Raw genomic sequence first — 21,415 nt, 5'->3', positions numbered from 1 at the left:
GATCAGAGCGAGCCAGCATGGATTTGTGAAAGGTAGGTCATGCCTGACAAACCTGATTGAATTTTCTGAGGAGGTGACGAAAGCAGTGGACAGGGGAATGCCTATGAATGTTATTTATATGGACTTTCAGAAGGCATTTGAAAAAGTCTCACATAAAGGCTGGTTAACAAAATTGAGGCTCATGGAATAGGTGGGTCAGTGGCAGCTTGGATATGGAATTGGCTTAAGGACAGAAAACAGCGAGTTGTGGTAAATGGCTGCTTTTCAGACTGGAGGATGGTAGACAGTGGTGTTCCCCAAGGGTCAGTTCTGGGGCCACAGCTTTTTTTGATATATATAAATGACCTGGATATTGGAATACAAAGTAGCATTTCTAAGTTTGCCGATAACACTAAACTTGGGGGTGTGGCAAACAGTGAGGATGATATCAATCGACTGCAACAGGACATAGAAAGGCTAGCAGAATGGGCAGACAAGTGGCAGATGAAATTTAATAGAGAAGTGTGAGGTGATGCATTTTGGCAGAAGGAACAGGGAGAGGCAATATACACTTAATGGCACAGTTTTAAAGAGTGTACAGGGACAGAGGGACCTGGGAGTTAATGTGCATAGGCCCCTGAAGGTGGCAGGACATATTGAGAGGGAATGGGGGATCTTAGCTACAAGGGCAGGTCGGAGAAGCTGGATTTGTTTTCATTAGAGCAAAGGAGGTTGAGGGGTGATTTGATAGAGGTGTACAAGATTATGACGGGCTTGGATAGGCTAGACGGGGAAAGGCTGTTCCCACTAATTGATGGTACAAGGACTAGGGGACACAGATTTAAGGTTTTGGGCAAGAGATACAGGAGGGACGTGAGAAAAACATTTTTTACACAGCGAGTGGTGAGGACCTGGAACTCGCTGCTGACGGAAGTGGTGGAAACGGACACACTCAATGTTTTCAAGGGCACTTGAGGGAAATAAACTTGCAGGGCTATGGGGGAAGAGTGGGGGAATGGGACTGACTCGATAGCTCTATAGAGAGCCGGCACGGACGCAATGGGCCGAATGGCCTCCTTCTGTGCCGTTATGACTCTAAGAGACTGTTAACTAAGGTAGAAGCCCACAGAATTGAGAGCAAATTATTGACCTGGTTAGGAAACTGGCTGAGTGGCAGGAGACAGAGTAGGGATAATGGGTAGGTACTCAAATTGGCAGGATGTGACTAGTGGTGTCCCACAGGGATCTTGTTGGGGCCTATTCACAGTATTTATTAACGACTTAGATGATGGCATAGAAAGTCACATATCCAAATTTGCCAATGATACAAAGATAGGCGGCATTGTAGGCAGTGTAGATGAAAGCATAAAATTACAAAGGGATATCGACAGATTAAATGAATGGGCAAAACTGTGGCAAATTAATTTCAATGTAGGCAAAAGTAAGGTTTAGACCTAAAAAGGATAGAACAGGATACTTTCTAAATGGCAAAAAGCTAAAAACGGTGGAGGTCCAAAGAGTCTTGGGGGTCCAGGCACATAGATCATTAAAATGTCATGAACAGGTACAGAAAATAATCACAAAGGCTAATGGAATGCTGGCCTTTATATCTAGAGGACTAGAATACAAGGGGGTAGAAGTTATGCTGCAGCTATTCAAAACCCTGGTTAGACCACACCTGGAGTACTGTGAGCAGTTCTGGGCACCACACCTTGGGAAGGATAAATTGACCTTGGAGGGAGTGCAATGTAGGTTTACCAGAATGATACCCAAACATCAAAGGTTAAGTTACGAGGAAGAGATTACACAAATTAGGGTTGTATTCCCTAGAATTTAGAAGGTTAAGGGGTGATCTGATCGAAGTTTTCAAGATATTAAGGGGAACAAATAGGGTAGATAGAGAGAAACTATTTCCACAGGTTGGGGATTCTAGGACTAGGAGGCATAGTCTAAAAATTAGAGCCAGACCTTTCAGGAGTGAAATTAGGAAACACTTCTATACACTAAGGATGGTAGGAGTTCAGAACTCACTTCTGTAAACGGCAATTGATGCTAGATCAATTGTTAATTTTAAATCTGAGATTAATAGCTTTTTGTTAACCAATGGTATTAAGGGATATGGGGCACATATCAGCCATGATCTCATTGAATGGCAGAACAGACTCGAGGGGCTCAATGGCCTGCTCCTGTTCCTATGTTCCTATAAGTCAGAAGATGTACTAAAGTGTGATATCTAAAGTGTGACACTTACAGGAAGTAGGTGCTTTATGCAATACTTTTAATATATTAGTAGTGACTCTCCTACGGTCTTGCCCACAGTTAATCGGAAAACAATTTTGAGTTTGTTGCAACAGGCTGAGAGAGGTTACAGCACCACCTCTGGAGAAAGAAGGAATAGCAGACACTCTAGTAATATTAGAGCAGATTTTCCTTTTCCTGTGTCTGCAGCAATTGGTTTACTTAGATGCTCTTAATGCCTGGAAACAAGTTCATGACCATAAGGGAGCTAGTGTGATTTTTTAAAGCTTATTTAAATGAATGGACAAAAAAATGGGTGGCTCAATTCAGGGCATACACTCTTCCCCACCCAAGTTTCCTGCATTGACTGTGCCCAGGTGATCAAATTGCCCAGGCACACGAACAGCAAAATCTCCACCAATTTTTTTTAAGGTAACAATGCTCATTTTTTGAGGAAGTAAGAATATTAGATATTACCTTTACATGTTAACCATGGATTTCAAATGGACTGGTTTCAAGGATATTGACAAATTATAGATAGATCAATTCAATATCTGTTACTTATCTATTTGATTGCAGGCCACCTTGTCAGAATGGAGGAAGTTGCTTTGATGGTAATGGATTTGCGATCAAGGCTTACTGCCTTTGCTTGCCTGGTTTTACTGGGGACTTCTGTGAAATAAGCATCAATAACTGCAACCCAAACCCTTGTGCCAACAATGGAACCTGCACAGATCTTGTATCCAGCTTCAGCTGTTTTTGTCCTGGTGGGTTCACTGGCAAATCCTGTGATTATTCAGTCACATCTTGCCTTAGCCACCCATGTCAAAATGGAGGCACTTGCCATGATCATCCTGGGGGAGGCTTTGATTGCGCATGCTTGCCTGAATATGGAGGAGAAACCTGCCGACACCAAGCATTTGAGAGCTTTACTCGTGATGCAAACCAAAATGTGTCCAAGCATGCAGGAGCAAGTTGGGTCAGACGTGGCAATCCTTTCCATCCACCACTGCATGCCCCTCATAAATCAACACACCAGCAAGGTAATGGCATGCTCAAGATCACAGTCAAAGAAACCATCCACACATCCAGCTCCCTGCTGAATAGTAGTCAAGTGATCTGCTTTATTGTGCTTGGATTATTGACATGTCTTGTGATCCTGGGGACCACAGGGATCATCTTCTTCTCCAAGTGTGAAATGTGGCTGGCAAATGCTAAATATCGGCATCTCCTTTGGAAACAGAGAAAACATCTCCTGCAAGACAAAAACGAAGACCTTTCGGTCAAAATTATATTTCCAAGCGTGAATAACTTGACAAACTATGGAAAAAATTATACATCTATCTGAAGTTTTATCAAATATGTCTATATTGTATTGCATTATTTAAGGATGTTTATAATTAAGCATTTTGTTAATAACTTGTGCTGTATTGTTTAAATGTTCCTAATATTTGTCATAAATATATGGTATATGTTTATAAATATGTGAAGTGCTAGTCCAAGATTTTGAACAAGAATGGGACCCCTATTTTTTTTTTTCGTTTATGGGATGTGGGCATCGCTGGCAAGGCTAGAATTTATTGTCCATCCCTAATTGCCCTTGAGAAGATGGTGGTGAGCTGCCTTCTTCAACCACTGCCGTCTGTGTGGTGAACGTACTCCCACAATACTGTTAGGTAGGGAGTTCCAGGAGTTTGACCCTGTGACGATGAAGGATCGGCGATATACTTCTAAGTCAGGATGGTGTGTATTACTTGGAGGGAAATTGGAGGTGGTGGTGTTCCCATGTGCCTGTTGCCCTTGTCCTTCTAGGTGGAAGAGGTCGCGGGTTTGGGAAGTGCTGCCGAAGAAGCCTTGGCGAGTTGCTGCAGTGCATCTTGTAGATGGTACACACTGCAGCCACGGTGCGCTGGTGGTGGAGGGAGTGACATGGCATGATGGTATTTTTAAATTCCCACGGTTTTGTAACCTGCAGAATGGTGATAGCAAAGAATTAAATCCCCTTTTAATTGTGTACAGATCTACTGGAACTAAGACAACTATCCTATTTGAGTCTGAATTCATAGTTTATACAGTATGCTGCAATACAGGAAACTTTCGATTTACCGGCACCTAAATAACCGGAAATCTCGGTTAACCGGCAAAATTCAGGAGTAAGTTCAGGTAACTTTTATTACTTGCCTTCCTCCATGTGTTGTTGTGCAAGGGTGTGGCTGCAGCTGTTGCTAAGCTACAGAGATGCTTGCAACTTGTGGCCATTGTTTTGAACCTGTTGCTAAGCAACATGGTTTGTTGCTTTATACGGAGCTCTCAGCTCCGTATCTTTTACTATAGCTTTCGGTTATCTGGGATTTTTGATGAACCGGCACCACGTCGGTCCCGTCCGTGCCGGATAAAAAAAGTTTCCTGTAGCTATAAATGTTAAAACATTCAAGTGCTTAAGATGCTCAAGTATTTACAGAATTTGTCATTTTACTTTAATGACAATCTAGCAGTATTGTGACAGTGTTCATTTTGCTTCATAATTATATACAAGAATTAATTTAAGAGCCATTGACCAAATAAATACTTACCTTTGACTGTCATACAATGTACTTAAATGCAGTGGCATTGAATAAATAGCACTATGTAGTCAGTGATGTCTATTTGCAAGGTTAATTGTTCATTTAGTATGCTATTCAGCAAGCCTTCAGTTAGAATTGTTTCAATAGGCTAACTCCACATTTCTGGACTCATATGGGCTGGATTTTCTCAATGGAGATGTGATGGAGGCGGTACTGCTGCTTGCTGCGTCTATGGCCCACCTCCATCAGCCTCTGGCCAACCAGCGGGATTTTTCCCTGATTGATCTTGTTAAGCCCGCCCTGCGGGCTCTGCAGGCCAATTAGGGGGAAGTCACCGACAGAGCACGTCAATGTCAGACGTGCCATCTGTCAAGATTTCTTGAAACAAGAAATGTCAGCGTTTGACAGCTCTGTGAAGCTGTCAAACACTGACATTCTGTGTAGTTTGATGAGTCCTTGTGTTTAGGACTCATCAAACCTTTCAACTTTGCAGAAATCACCTGGCTGTTGGTTCAGAGGATCCAACAGCCAGTCTGTGAAATCTACAATGAAGATGTCGGGACTCTGGATCCACCGCGGCTGAAGGCTGTAGGCAGAAACAAAGGTAAGTGAACATTTTATAACACTTAGCACTCACCTTACATACTTACCACTCCACACTCGCACCCATCACTCACCTCTACATCTCACTTTCAGACCCCTCCGACCCCCGCAGACCTCCTTCACATCTCCTCCGCCTCAGCAGGGTTCTCCGAGGTCGGGAAGCCTGCACTTGAAAAGATAAAATGGGACTAATCCTTTTTTCTGCCTGTTAACTACCTGTTAACAGTTGGTTAAAAGGATTTAATCCCTTTCCCGCCTCGAGGAGATGGGACCCGGATCAGAAGGGCTTCCCGCCTCCTGGCAAAAGGGCACGGAGGCAGGATGGGGGCGGGTTTGCCAGTCGCTCCCACATTCTGCAACTTTACCGGCAGTCCCGCCTCCATACCCGCCTCCTCGGGGCTGAGAAAATCCAGCTCATAGCTTCAAATCCCAGCCAAGAGTGTGAGACAAGTCAATCCACACAAACAACTGCAAAAGGTGACAAGTGAAATTAGAAAGAAAGAACTTGCATTTATATAGTGCCATCCACGACCTCAGGATGTCCCAGTCAATGAATTATTGATGTGTTGTAAGAAAACAGAGCAGCCAATTTCCACAGAACAGGGTCCTACAAATAGCAATGCGATAAATGACCAGATCATTTTTAGTGTTAGTGATGTTGGTTGAGGGATAAATATTGGCCAAGATACCGGGATAACTCCCCTGCTCTTCTTCGGAATAGTGTCATGGAATGTTTTACATCCACCTGAGAGGGCAGATGAAGGCTCGGTTTATTGTCTCATCCCAAAGATGGCAGCCTAGAAATTCAATTGCACCTGAAAACGGGCCGCATGGGGCGGGGCGTGCGCTGTACATGTCTGTTTATGTGATTCCAGGCAGCAAACATACCCGTACTGTTCGTTGGCTGCACGCTTGTGTGGGTGGGGGAGAAGGGGGCAAGGACGAAATCAGGCATCTTTGATACCACTTAAAGGCAGTCAGCACCTCTTAAAGGGGAGGTGCACTCAGGCAGACAGGAGGAAACGTTGTCAAAGGGTTAGAATGGCTGCAAAAGGTCCAGGCAAGGCACTCAGGTTCTTTGATGTGGCATTGGAGGCCCTGGTGCAGGCAGTGGGCAGGAAGAGCAAAATCCTGCTCCCCCCAGGGGGCAGAAAGCCCTCCTGGCAACACCTCCACTGCCAGTGGGAAGAGGTCACAGAGGAGCTTAGCTCACAGGACATGGCTGCAATGCCGGAATATGTTCAGTGACCTCACCAGAGTTGTCACAGTAAGAATATTGCTCACTACACCACTTTCTCCTTACATTCACACACTCACCACTATTGCAACCCTCACTTCCTCACACCTCACATCTTACACACTGCATGCCAACTATTCTACCATGAAAGCCACATTCTCTAAACACCTTACAAGACTGTCACTAATACGCTTCCTTCTTTCCTGCAAGAGAAGGTCACACACAACCTGTGGCTGCCACTGGAGGAGGCCGAGCTCACCTGCATGCACTCTTCCCCATGGAAGAAAACGTACTGGCCATCATGGGGAAGGGGAGAGTCACGGCTGTGGCGAGTGGCAACTCTGGAGGAGATATCGTTGATGTCACCTGTTGCAGCCTGAAAGGAGTCCGTGTTATAAAAATTAAGGGCCACAGTGACCTTGACAGCCACAGATAGTGTTGTCCATGCCCTGGTATGAGGCTCGCTTTGTGGCTGTTGCAGGTGACATAGATCGGTGACAACCTCCTGGGTGAAGCGAAGGTGCCTGAGACATTGCTCCTGAGTAAAGTTAATGTCAAAGAAGTGCTCCGTTAATACCTGCTGTGGATATGGCCTCCTACGCAGTGTCCTCTTCCAGCAGCTGCCCCTACGCTGTGGTGTCTTCCTTGCTGCCCCACTTCGTCCTCCAACCCTGAAGGCAGCCCTACCAGACCACCCATGACTGCAACCAAACTATCTGTGAAGCAGCCAAAAAGTGCAACACCTGAAAATTCTTGCTGTTTAGTCAGTGAACTTCCCAGAGTGAGAAAACATACCAGAAAAAGTCCAGAACTTAACCAGCAACCTGAAATGAGAAACTAGCAACTAACCTGTACGTACTGCATTATCTCTTTAAGTATTGCCGGTGAGCGGGCCTTCCCGCCTTATAGTGCCATGTTGTGCTGTGTACGTTCACCATGTGATGAGTGAAGCGCTGGGACATCCAAAAATTGAAAACGGGGCCTGCAAGAAGCCCAGGACCTTAATTTAAATAAAATATTCTGGCTTTCAATAATCCGGACGTGCACTTGTGGCTCCAGGGCATCCGCCTTCACCAATATGGCGGACAGTGGACTTCTGGCAAGAAATTCCTGTCCGCCATATTGGGACTTTAGTAGGCCAGTTAGTGTCTGAAAAATGGGTGCTGTGCGGCCGAGTTTCTGGGCCCTCTTTTTTACTTTCATGTTCTCTAGCAAGTTGTGTTCAGTCATCCAGGTTGCTAAAGTTAAATACTCTCTTTGTGGAATAAGTAAGCTCTAATCTACAAGTATTACATATTTTTTTCATGCTTTAACTAAGTTTTTCGATAGCTCTTCTGAAGTGCAAATCTTTAAGAAAGTGATCAGTAACTATTCCTACAAAAAGCAACAGTGAGCCATCTTCTGCAGTAAAATGAACTTAGAATAACATTCCTAATATTTATTATGTAATATTTAGTGATGATAATACCTATTTGAAATTATTGGTCTTGTTTTCATACGCCAAAGGTGCTGGTGTAAGTTAGATGCTTCCTTTGAATACCAAGGTCTATGGATAGGCTGACATCTAGTGGCAAAATCAAGCAAATATTTTTGCACTAGTACAGTTGGCTTGGCTTTCAACCAGCGATTTTCAAACTTTTCTGTGTGGCCGACCCCTTGCAAATTGACAAAGTACTGGGGGACCCCTTGCAAATGTTGTCACATATCTGAAAGGCAGTGTTAGCTACTCAAACAAAAACATAAGGTGTAAAATTCAACTTTGCTGAGGGTGTAAAATGGGTGATAGTGGATCGGCTACCCATTAATACATCCTGCCTGATTTTTCTTTCGATTGAAGTCAATCCGCGACCACCCGTTTTGCGCCCCTACTGAAGTTGCATTTCATCCTCATAGAATCATGGGGATTCAAACTGTAAGGATATCAATATGTTTTTACATTACTTTTGTTTCTAACAAAGACAAAACAGTGATGTAGACAGAATTGATTTCAATTGTGTTCTTGAAAAGCCTGTCTTTTCCCCTCAAAGATGCTGATAACACTAGAGAAGGAAGACTTTCAGGACCAAGGACATCATGCTGTAAAGATGGCACATATAAATAATTAAGCTAGGTGGAGAAATACTGGGGGAAATATTCAGTTGGTTAGCATGTCCCGTTAGCACCTGACAGGGGGCGCTAACGGGGCACTGATGTAGTAGCGCCGGGGCGAGGCGAATCCAGTGGCACACGGCAAATTCAGCCCCACTGCCCCCCCCACCCCCCCCCCCAGTTGTGCCGCCGCTACCAGTTACCGCCGGGGACCTCACCGCCAGGAAGATCATGACACCAGTGAGCGTACAATGCTCACTGGACGCCCGATCTGCCAAATTCATTTTTAGCTCCTGCCGTAGCGCCTCGCCCCGACAGCGACAGGGAGAGGAGGCGTCAAGCAGTCGGTAGCCGGCTCCAGGGGTGCTACTTAAAGGGATCATGAGTAATGAGTCGCAGCTCTCAGGTTTGTGCTGTTTCACTGCTTCCCTGTCAGTTTGACATTGTGCAACAGTTTAATTCAGTTATTTATACGTTGTTTAGTCTCCGGAGTGTTGTGGTTACTAACAATTAGTTACATTTATTCTCACAGCATATCAAAGTGCTACACAGCCCCGAGACCGGAGAAGCAGCGGACCTGCGCGGGAGCAGCCCGAGGCGGGAGAGCTTGAAGGCTTAAAAGGGAGCAGTCAGAGGCACCGAGGCCCACAGCCCCGAGACCGGAGAAGCAGCGGACCTGCGCGGGAGCAGCCCGAGGCGGGAGAGCTTGAAGGCTTAAAAGGGAGCAGTCAGAGGCACCGAGGCCCACAGCCCCGAGACCGGAGAAGCAGCGGACCTGCACGGGAGCAGCCCGAGGCGGGAGAGCTTGAAGGCTTAAAAGGGAACAGTCAGAGGCACCGAGGCATACCAATCCAGGTTCCAGGAGAGAGGTAAAAAGTAATCCAAGTGTGACGTCACCAGGGAGCAGGTAAGTGATTGGTTGGTGAGTATTTCTCTCTTTTCAATACAAGCTTGAATTCTGTGGTGTTAAATTTCTGTGGTGTAGTGGGGATAGTTGGTAAATAAAGCGCCCTAGAGTATACCTGTAACTGTGGTATTGAATACATTTTTTAATTAATTAAAGGAGTAAGTCATGGCAGGAGAGTTCAGACCCGTGTTCTGCTCCTCTTGCTCCATGTGGGAAGTCAGGGGCGCTGCCAGTGTCCCTGACGACCATGTGTGCGGGAAATGCATCCAGCTGCAGCTACTTGTAGACCGCATTGCGGCGCTCGAGCTGCGGGTGGATGAATTTTGGAGCATGCGCGATGCTGAGAGGGTCGTGGATCGCACGTTTAGCGAGTTGTTCACGCCTCAGGGTAGGGCAGCACAGGGGGTGACCATCAGGCGGAGCAACAAAGGCAGGCAGGTAGTGCAGGGAACCCCTGCGGACATCCCCCTTTCAAACAGGTATACCAAGTTGGATACTGTTGAGGGGGATGACTCACCAGGGGAAGGCAGCAGCAGCCAGCTTCCTGGCACCAGGGACGCTTCTGCTTCTCCGGAAGGGAGGAAAAAGAGTGGGAGAGCAATAGTGGTAGGGGATTCTATCGTAAGGGGAACAGATAGGCGTTTCTGTGGCCGCAAACGTGACTCCAGGATGGTTTGTTGCCTCCCTGGGGCCAGGGTCAGGGATGTCACTGAGTGGCTACAGGGCATTCTTAAGGGGGAGGGTGAGCAGGCAGAGGTCGTGGTCCACATTGGGACCAACGACATAGGTAGGAAGGGGGATGAGGTCCTGCATCAAGAATTTAGGGAGCTAGGTAACAGATTAAAGAGCAGGACCTCAAAGGTTGTAATCTCTGGATTACTCCCAGTGCCACGTGCTAGTGAGTATAGGAATGGGAGGATAGAGCAGATGAATGCGTGGCTAAAGAGTTGGTGTAGGGGGGAGGGTTTTACTTTCCTGGATCACTGGGCCTGCTTCTGGGAAAGGTGGGACTTGTACAAGTCGGACGGGTTGCACCTGAACCAGAGCGGGACAAATATCCTTGCGGGGAGGTTTGCTAGCACTGTTGGGGGGGGTTTAAACTAACTTGGCAGGGGGATGGGATACAGAGGGGAGCTGAAATAGGGGGTGATGTGCTGCCAATTATAGAGAAAAAAACAAGTCAGCTTGGTAGACAGGGCAAATATATAAGGGCAAGGCTGGATGGCATCTATTTTAATGCAAGGAGTCTTGCAAGTAAGGTGGATGAACTGAAGGTGTTGATAAACACATGGGAGTATGATATTGTTGCTATCACGGAGACATGGTTGAGGGAGGGGCAAGACTGGCAGCTCAATATTCCGGGGTACAGAATCTTCAGGCGAGACAGAGGGGGAGGTATAAGAGGAGGGGGTGTCGCAATATTAATTAAGGAGTCAATTACTGCAGTAAGGAGGGATGATATATTAGCAGGTTCCTCTAATGAGGCCATATGGGTGGAGCTTAAAAACAAAAAGGGGGCAAGCACTTTGCTGGGAGTGTACTATAGGCCTCCAAACAGTCAGGGGGAGATAGAGGAACAGATATGTAGGCAAATCTCAGAGGAATGTGCAAATAATAGGGTAATAATAATGGGGGATTTCAACTTCCCCAATATTAACTGGGATAGTCAGAGTGTGAAAGGCTCAGAGGGTGTAGAATTCTTAAAGTGCATCCAGGAGAGCTTTTTGAGCCAGCATGTAGAAAGTCCTACAAGAGAGGGGGCGGTACTGGACCTAATTCTAGGGAATGTGGCCGGCCAAGTGGAAAACGTGCTAGTAGGTGAGCACTTTGGTGACAGTGACCATAATATGGTAAGATTTAAGGTGGTCATGGAAAAGGACAGGGATGGGCCGTAAATGAAGGTTCTAAATTGGGGGAAGGCCGATTTTAATAGGATAAGGCAGGATCTGGCCAAAATGGACTGGGATCAGCTACTTGTAGGAAAATCCGCATCAGAGCAATGGGAGGCTTTCAGAAGGGAGATTGGGATCATACAATGGCAACATGTTCCCGTAAAGGTCAAGGGTGGTTCCAAAAACCACAGGGAACCTTGGATGTCAGGGGATATACGAGAATGGATTAGGAAAAAAAGGAGGGCTTTTGGCAGATACAAAAGGCTAAAGACGGAGGAAGCCCTAGAGGAGTACAAAAAGTGCAGGGGGATACTTAAAAAAGAAATTAGGAGATCAAGGAGGGGCCATGAAATAACACTGGCGAGCAAAGTAAAGGAAAATCCTAAGATGTTTTATAAGTATATTAAGGGTAAGAGGATAACTAGGGAAAAAATAGGGCCCATTAGGGACAAAAGTGGCAATCTGTGTGTGGAGCCGGAAGATGTAGGAGGGGTTCTAAATGAATTTTTTGCATCTGTTTTCACTATGGAGAAGGACGATGTGGACATAGAAATAGGGCGGGGGGACTGTGATATGCTCGAACATATTCACATCGAGAGGGAGGAGGTATTGGCGGTTTTAGCTGGCCTAAAAATGGATAAATCCCCAGGCCCGGATGAAATGTATCCCAGGCTGCTGTGTGAGGCAAAGGAAGAGATTGCGGGGGCTCTAACACATATATTCAGGACCTCTCTGGCCACAGGGGATGTGCCAGAGGACTGGAGAACCGCTAATGTAGTACCATTATTCAAGAAGGGAAGTAGGGAAAAACCGGGGAACTACAGGCCAGTGAGCCTAACATCAGTGGTAGGAAAATTATTGGAAAAAATTCTGAGGGACAAAATTTGTCTCCACTTGGAGAGGCAAGGATTAATCAGGGATAGTCAACATGGCTTTGTCAAGGGAAGATCATGTCTGACTAATTTGATTGAATTTTTTGAGGGGGTGACTAGGTGTGTGGATGAGGGTAACGCAGTGGATGTGGTATATATGGATTTCAGTAAGGCCTTCGATAAAGTCCAGCACAGGAGACTGGTCAAGAAGGTAAGAGCCCATGGAATCCAGGGTGCCTTGGCACATTGGATACAAAACTGGCTTAGTGACAGAAGGCAGAGGGTGATGGTCGAAGGTTGTTTTTGTGACTGGAAGCCTGTGGCCAGTGGGGTACCACAGGGATCGGTGCTGGGTCCCTTGCTGTTTGTGGTCTACATTAATGACTTGGATATGAATGTAAAAGGTATGATCAGTAAGTTCGCGGATGATACAAAAATTGGTAGGGTGGTAAATAGCGAGGAGGGTAGCCTCAGTCTGCAGGACGATATAGATGGGTTGGTCAGATGGGCGGAACAGTGGCAAATGGAATTTAACCCGGAAAAGTGCGAGGTGCTGCACTTTGGGGGGACTAACAAGGCAAGGGAATACACAATGAATGGTAAGACCCTAGGCAAGATGGAGGGTCAGAGGGATCTGGGTGTGCAAGTACACAGATCCCTGAAGGCGGCGGAACAGGTGGATAAGGTGGTAAAAAAGGCATATGGGATACTTGCCTTCATTAGCCGAGGCATTGAATATAAGAGCAAGGAGGTTATGATGGAACTGTATAAAACACTGGTTAGGCCACAGCTGGAATACTGTGTGCAGTTCTGGTCGCCACACTACAGGAAGGATGTGATCGCGTTGGAGAGGGTGCAGAGGAGGTTCACCAGGATGTTACCAGGGCTGGAGCGCTTCAGCTATGAAGAGAGACTGGGCAGATTGGGTTTGTTTTCCTTGGAGCAGAGGAGGCTGAGGGGGGACATGATTGAGGTGTACAAAATTATGAGGGGCATAGATAGGATGGATGCTGAGGAGCTTTTTCCCTTACTAGAGGGGTCAATAACTAGGGGGCATAGATTCAAGGTAAAGGGCGGGAGGTTTAGAGGGGATTTGAGGAAGAACTTTTTCACCCAGAGGGTGGTTGGAGTCTGGAACTCACTGCCTGAAAGGGTTGTGGAGGCAGGAGCCCTCACAACATTTAAGAAGCATTTGGATGAGCACTTGAAATGCCATAGCATACAAGGCTACGGACCAAATGCTGGAATATGGGATTAGATCAGACAGGGCTTGATGGCCGGCGCGGACACGATGGGCCGAAGGGCCTCTATCCGTGCTGTATAACTCTATCACTCTATGACTTGGTTAAATTAATGGGGGCTGTACTGGCAGTCAACCTCGCCTGCCCTCTAGGATATACTGTGGGGGAGCAGAGGCAGCGAAAAAGATTGGAACATGTGTCCAGGGGGAGGAGAAGGGCCATGAGGGCTCTCAACAGGAGGCCTTACCCTCCGAGGGTCTTCCGACAGCAATTCTCCTACCTCCAATTAAGTGAGGAGCAGTGTGTTAGAAGGCTCCGCTTCACCAAGGAGTTGGTCACAGAACTCTGCCACCCCCTGCAACCAGACCTCCGGCCTCAGATTATGGTGACCACGGCTCTCTCAATGGCAGTCAAGGTCACCGTCGCCCTCAATTTCTTTGCCAACAGATCCTTCCAGTCTACAACAGGAGATATAGCTAACATCTCGTAGTTCACTGTCCATCACTGCATCCGGGAGGTCACAGAGGCGCTCTACAGTAGGAGAAGGGACTACATTTCATTCCCCATCACCAGAGAGAAGCAGGATGAATATGTATGTGGCTTTGCCAGGATAGCGGGCTTCCCTATGGTGCAGGGCGCCATTGCACCCATGTGGCTTTGCGGGCACCGCATAACAATCCTGAGATCTTTCATAACCGCAAAGGCTACCACTCTTTTAATGTGCAGTTGGTGTGCGACCACAGACAGCGAATCCTCAATGTGAATGCCTGCTATCCTGGCAGCAGCCATGATGCCTTTATCCTGCACCAGACCAGTGTGCCAGCAATCTCCCAGCCACCACATCAAGCTCGCAGCTGGCTGGTCAGCGTCAACGGTTATCACTCTCCACCTGGCTCATGATTCCCCTCCGCAACCCCAACACTCCTGTTCAGCACTCATATAATGAGAGCCATGCCACCACCAGGAATATCATCGAGCAGACCAAGACCAAGCAATGGTTCCGCTGCCTTGACCGCTCTGGAGGAGCCCTCCAGTACTCGGCTGAGCGGGTATCCCATTTCGTCATGGTCTGCTGCATGCTCCATGTGATAAATCCATGTAGTGAGACAAGGAACTCGATGAGGCGAGGTATTAGGATTAATACGAGTGCTTTATTGAATGACTGTGAGACAACCAGGCAGGCCTGCTTCCAGGCATTGCACCTTTGCTGACCTAGCAGGAAGCTAACCCCTGACCTTAACAGGAAGCAACCCCTGACCTTAGCAGAAGCATTGGCTACAGCACCACCTGGTGGATAACCTTAATCATAACATCCCAGATTACTATATCCCTCCGCCCTTAAGATTTCAGCATGAATTTCTTAACAAACAACCATTCCTAAGGGTCACATAAGAAGTCTCCATTCACCATGTACCATACTTGATGAACCTAACAGGTCAGTATCAATCTGTCTGGTGGCTTGCGAGTCCTTTGTGAACGTCTGACAGTAAAGCCCCTGCTTGTTTGTGGTGAAGCCACCAGCTGCTCCTGAGCAGTGCTCGGAGTATCTGACTCTGCAACGATGGTTTCCTCTTGATGAATGGGTTCCTGTGGAATGGTCTCTGTCCCTGGTGGTGGCACCACAGATGCACTTGCATCTGGAACCTTCATTTCAATTTCCCCTTGTCTGGTAAGTATCTGATCTACATGTCTGCGTACTACCCTACCATCAACCAACATGACCTTGTATGATACGGGACCGGTCATTGAGTCTATGAAGCCAGGAATCCACTTGGGTCCATAACTGAAATTCCTGGTAAGGACTGCATCTCCTTCTCCAAAACTTCAGCTCTTTGTTCTTTTGTCATGGTTCTCTTTTTGTTTGTTTTGTCTGTTTTCCATTTTCCTTTTTAGGTCTGGGTGGACAAGGTCAAGAGTGGAGCGTAGTCTACGACCTAATAACATCTCAGCAGGAGAGAGTCCTGTGGTGGATTGAGGTGTTATTCTGTAGCTGAACAGAACCCGTGACACTTTGGCTGCTAAACTCCCTTCTGCACTTTTTCTCATCATCTCTTTAAATGTTTGTACGGCTCTCTCCGCAAGTCCATTTGAGGACGGATGATATGGGGCCGAGGTCACCTGCACTATGCCATTTTTTCTCAAGAACTCTTTTGTCTCTGTACTCACAAAACAAGTGGCATTGTCGCTTACCACGATCTCCGGTAGCCCTTGATTACTGAAGCTCTGACGCAGGCAGTCTATAGTAGTAGTGGCGGAAGCAGAATTTACAGGATAAACATCCATCCATTTGGAATATGCATCAATGATTATGAGGAACATCTTCCCCATGAATGGACCCGCATAATCTAAGTGCAATCTTCTCCATGGTTTATCCGGCCACTCCCAGGGGTGGAGAGGAGCCGCTGCTGGTGCCTTCCGGTGTTCCTGACAAGTGCTGCATGTCTTGACTAGATTTTGTATCTCCTCATCTAGCTTTGGCCACCACAAGTAACTCCTAGCCAAGGCTTTCATACGCGAGACCTCAGGATGACACTGATGTAGTTGCTCTAGGATAGACTGTCGTGCGGGTTGTGGAATAATCACTCGTGCTCCCCACAACACGCAACCATCCTGCACACTCAGCTCTGTTTTCCTGACACTGTAGGGTGTGGAGTCAGCCCCTTCCGGATGCTGTGTCCATCCCCTCACCACATATTCTCGAACTCTAGACAGTACTGGATCTTTACTTGTCCATGTTCTTACTTGCTCTGCAGTCACAAGTGCTGTGTCAGTGTCCTCCAACATCAACACTCTGTCCTTTGGAGCTGCATGGATAGGTGTGCCTGGCAGTGGAAGACGGCTCAAGGCATCTGCGTTCCCATGGTACTTGCCCGCCTTGTAGGCGATGACATACTCATATGCCCTCAACGTCACGGCCCACCTCTGGATCCGGGGTGACACCATCTGTGGAACTGCTTTCATTTCATTGAAAAGCGAGATAAGAGGTTTATGATCGGTGCATATGGTGAACTTCCTGCCATATATGTACTTGTGGAACCTCTATAACCCAAGCATTACTGCTAACCCCTCTTTGTCTAACTGGGAATAGTTTTTTCCGCTGGTGTTAGAGTTCGGGACATAAACCCTATTGGTCTTTCAGTTCCATCTTCCATGCAGTGTGAAAGAACTGCCCCCACCCCGTAAGGTGAAGCATCACACGAGAGAATGATGTCTGTCTCTGCATTGTAGTGAACCAGCACATCCGACGACAGCATCAGTTTCTTGGACTGTTCAAATGAAACCCCCTGCTCCTCTCCCCACTGCCACTGTGTCTCCTTGCGCAGTAGTTTGTGAAAGGGTGCTAACACAGTTGACAAGTTTGGTAAAAACCTGTTATAATAGTTCAGCAGTCCCAGGTAAGCTTTTAACTCAGCCACATTTGTAGGAGCAGGGGTGTCCTGCAGTGCTTGTACCTTCTCCTTGAGTGGATGGAGCCCGGTGGCATCCACTCTGTGTCCCAGGAAAGTGCACTTACTCCTCTTGAGCCGGAACCCTGCCCTCTCCAATCTCTGTAGTACCTCTCTCAGCGTGTTCAGATGCTCCTGGTCGGTTCTTCCCTTCACCAGAATGTCATCCAAATAGATGGAAACATGTGGAATCCCTTGCAGTACACCTTCGATTGTCCTCTGGAAGATAGCTGGACTAGATGAGACACCAAACGGTAAGCGGTTATATGTAAACAAGCCCTTGTGTGCATTTATGGTGACATACTTCTTTGATTCGTCATCCAGTGTAATCTGCAAGTAGGCATGACTCATATCCAACTTTGTGAATTTCTTTCCCTCAGCCAGGTTTGAAAAGAGATCCTCTGTTTTGGGAATAGGATACTGCTCTAGTTTGGACACCCGATTGACTGTCAATTTATAGTCTCCACAGAGTCTTACCGAATTGTCCGGTTTTAAAACAGGTACTATGGGAGCTGCCCATTCCGAACATTTCACTGGCTCCAGTATGTTCTCTCTATATAGACGGTCAAGCTCAGCCTCTACCTTTGGCTTCATGGCATAAGACACAGGTCGTTGTTTAAAAAACCTTGGCGGTGCCTCCTTGTCTACATAAATCTTAGCTGGGGGGCCATTAAATGTGCCAAGATCCTCCTTGAACACATTCTCATGTTCACTCAACACTTCTTGCAAAGTCAACTGTTTGCCCGCATCTATTTGATGTACTGCTCCCCAGTCTAATTTAAGTTCTTTTATCCAGCCCCGACCTAACAGGTTTGGTCCGGTACCCGATACTATAACTACAGGTAGCTGTTCCACTGTGTCCCTGTGTTGCACAGTTACCTTAGCTGTACCTAATGTCGCTACTCATTCACCTGTATATGTTTTAAGATGCAGGGAGCAAGGCTTTAACTCTGGAACTTTTGCACGGTTCCACAATTTTGAGTACTCTGCCTTGTTCATTATGGTCACGCCGCACCCTGTATCCACTTCAAAGTTCACCTTGGAGTCATTTACTGTCAGTTGCAATGTGATAGGAGCCACTTTTGGAATGTTCTCTAACATGCCATACATTATGAACATGTCCTCTTCTTCCTCAGCTTCCCCGCTGATGTGGTGTGCTCCATGTTTTTTCACTTCTCTCCCTTGGTTTTGCTGTCCTCCCCCTTTTGGTTTGGATTCCTCCACAGGTGATTTCGCCCTGCAAGCTCGTTTTATGTGTCCTTGTTTCCCACACTTGTAGCACTTTTCCTCCAGAAACCGGCATTCACTCACCAGGTGATCGCCCTTGCATCTATAACATGCCTTCACATGCTCACATTGTGGTTTCTGATGCATGTTCAACTTGTGCACAACAACCTGACCTGCAACTTGCGTAGCATTAGCCCTGTCTGAACCCTGTATTTCTTTTACATCTCGGTTCGCTATGGCTTGAGCAAGTTCCAATGCTTTTTCATAAGTAAGCCCAGTCTCGGATAATAATCTGCGCTGCATTCGGTCGTCCATTATTCCGCAAACTAGCCTATCTCTCAGCATTTCCTTCAGGTTGTTCCCATAATTGCAATCTTGTGCCAATTTACGCAACACCGCTACATAGTCCATTACACTCTCTTCCTCTTTCCTGTTCCTTGAATTAAACTTGAACCGCTGTACAATCTCACTAGGCTTAGGGTTGAAATGTTCTTTTAGCACGGCCACTAATTCAACAAATGATTTGTCTCCAGGCTTTTCAGGACTGAGCAGATTCCTCATCAAACTGTAGGTTTGGCTTCCCACTGAACTAAGCAGAATGGCTTTCCTTTTTCTGGCATCATTTATTTCATTTGCTTCGAAAAAATAACCCAACACTTCACAGTATTCCTCCCAAGTTTGTGCTTGAATATCAAAAGCGGAGACCGTTCCTACCATGGCAGCCATGCTCTCTTCCAACTGGTAGCTAACTGCAGCTCGTGATTTTGTTGTTTAAACGTCCTGGCAGACTTCTCTTATTCAGGGTCCTGTTTTACCTCGTCGCCAAATGTGATCAATCCATGTAGTGAGACAAGGAACTCGACGAGGCGAGGTATGAGGATTAATACGAGTGCTTTATTGAACGACTGTGAGACAACCAGGCAGGCCTGCTTCCAGGCATTGCACCTTTGCTGACCAGCAGGAAGCTAACCCCTGACCTTAACAGGAAGCAACCCCTGACCTTAGCAGCAGCATTGGCTACAGCACCACCTGGTGGATAACCTTAATCATAACATCCCAGATTACTATACTCCACAACTTGGCCATCATGAGATGCCAGCACTTACCACCAGGGATTGCGGGACCGACTCGGGAGGAAGAAGAGGGAGAGGAGGAGGAGGATGATGAGGAGGGAGAGGAGGAGGAGGACGATGAGGAGGAAGAGGAGGAGGAGGAGGAGGAAGAACAGGAGCGAGGGAGGAAGCAGCCACTCAAACGGCCTTCTGGAAGGGCGGTCCGTGACCACCTCATCAAACTGCGGTTCCAATAAAATAAACCCCAGATCCCCATTGCTCACCAAATCCCCCATCATTCCATCCTTCTCGCAGGCCATATCAGAGAGACACCACAAAATAATCCAAACTGAATTAATAAATTTATCAATAATCAGTGAACACATATTTACAACAACAATATTACCTATTCACCCTTGTGCAATCCCTCAGGGCCTGTCGTTACTGTGCCTTTGCCTACTTTGCTCCTATAACGTGTTGGCCCAGTGGCTGCAGCATGGCTGGTGGAAGGCTGCTGAGTGTCCATGCGGGAGACATCAAATGGCTTTGCAAGTCGCCCTCGACCAGCTCTGGGCCTGGAAGGCCCGGCTGTAGACAGCACCACCTCAGCATGGGCGGTAGCAGTCTGGGCTGGCTGGATGACAGGCAGTGACAAGGGCAATGGCGGAGTGCCAGTGGTGGGAGCAGGAACATAATAGCATAAGAAATAGGAGCAGGAGTTGGCCATTCAGCCCCTCGAGCCTGCTCCGCCATTCAATAAGATCATGGCTGATCTTCGACCTCATCTCCACTTTCCTACACTATCCCCATATCCCTTGATTCCCTTAATATTCAAAAATCTATCCATCTCTGTCTTGAATATACTCAACGACTGAGCCTCCACAGCCCTCTGGGGTCGAGAATTCCAAAGATTTACAATCCTCTGAGTGAAGAAATTTCTCCTCATCTCAGTCCTAAATGGCCGACCCCTTATTCTGAGACTGTGACCCCTGGTTCTAGACTCCTCAGCCAGGGGAAACATCCTCCCTGCATCTACTCTGTCAAGCCCTGTAAGAATTTTGTATGTTTCAATGAGATCACCTCTCATTCTTCTAAACTCTAGAGAACATAGGCCTAGTCTACTCAATCTCTCCTCATAGGACAATCCCCCCCATCACAGGAACCAGTCTGGTGAACCTTCGTTGCACTCCCTCTATGGCAAGTATATCCTTCCTTAGGTAAGGAGACCAAAACTGTACACAATACTCCAGGGCCTGAGATAATTGCAGTAAGATGTCTTTACTCTTATACTCAAATCCTCTTGTAATAAAGGCCAACATACCATTTGGTTTCCTAATTGCTTGCTGTACCTGCATGTTAACTTTCAGTGATTCGTGTACAAGGACACCCAGGTCTATCTGAACACCAACATTTCCCAATCTCTCACCATTTAAAAAATACTCTGTTTTTCTATTTTTCCTACCAAAGTGGGTAACTTCACATTTCTCCACATTATATTCCATTTGCCATGTTCTTGCCCACTCACTTAGCTTGTCTATAGCCCCTTGAAGCCTCTTTGCATCATCCTCAAAACTTACATTCCTACCCAGCTTTGTACAGTATCATCAGCAAACTTGGATATATTACATTTGGTCCCCTCATCCAAATCATTGATATCGATTGTGAATAGCTGAGGCCCAAGCACTGATCCTTGCAGTACCCCACTAGTTACAGCCTGCCAACCCAAAAATTACCCATTTATTCCTACTCTCTGTTTTCTGTCCGTTAACCAATCCTCAATCCATGCTAGTATATTACCCCCAATCCCATGAGCCATAATTTTGTTAATAACCTCTTATGTGGCACCTTATCGAATGCCTTCTGAAAATCCAAATACACCACATCGACAGGAATGCTGTCATCCTGAGAGAGGACAGCAGATTCCTGCTCCACTGACCCACTGCCACTCCCCCGGGGCAGCACCTCAGCATCCCTAGCAATCTGTTGCAGCACAGATTGCTGGCCTGCTGCGACACCGTGAAAGCCCCGGTCGACGGTGGTAGACCCAGCCACAATAGCAGCAGTCAGAG

The 21,415-nt window shown here is 46.8% G+C and overlaps 1 protein-coding gene across 1 annotated transcript in view; it reads left to right on the top strand.

Moving 5' to 3' along the window:
* The window catches only part of LOC147109239 (protein delta homolog 1-like), a 36,887-nt gene extending 32,041 nt beyond the window's left edge, over positions 1-4,846 (top strand). Inside the window, exon 6 of the mRNA XM_086002974.1 lies at positions 2,797-4,846. Within this exon, the coding sequence (XP_085859100.1) occupies positions 2,797-3,565 (769 nt within the window). The 3' untranslated portion in view covers positions 3,566-4,846. The remainder of the gene's footprint in view (positions 1-2,796) is intronic.
* The last annotated feature ends 16,569 nt before the right edge of the window (positions 4,847-21,415 follow it).

Source organism: Somniosus microcephalus, chromosome 12 (genome assembly GCF_052327205.1).
Source record: "Somniosus microcephalus isolate GS21.2 chromosome 12, FLI_Smic_1.0, whole genome shotgun sequence".
Classification (NCBI taxonomy): Eukaryota; Metazoa; Chordata; class Chondrichthyes; order Squaliformes; family Somniosidae; genus Somniosus; species Somniosus microcephalus.
The sequence above is the reverse complement of the archived record's forward strand: the minus strand, read 5'-3'. Positions and strand labels throughout refer to the sequence as shown.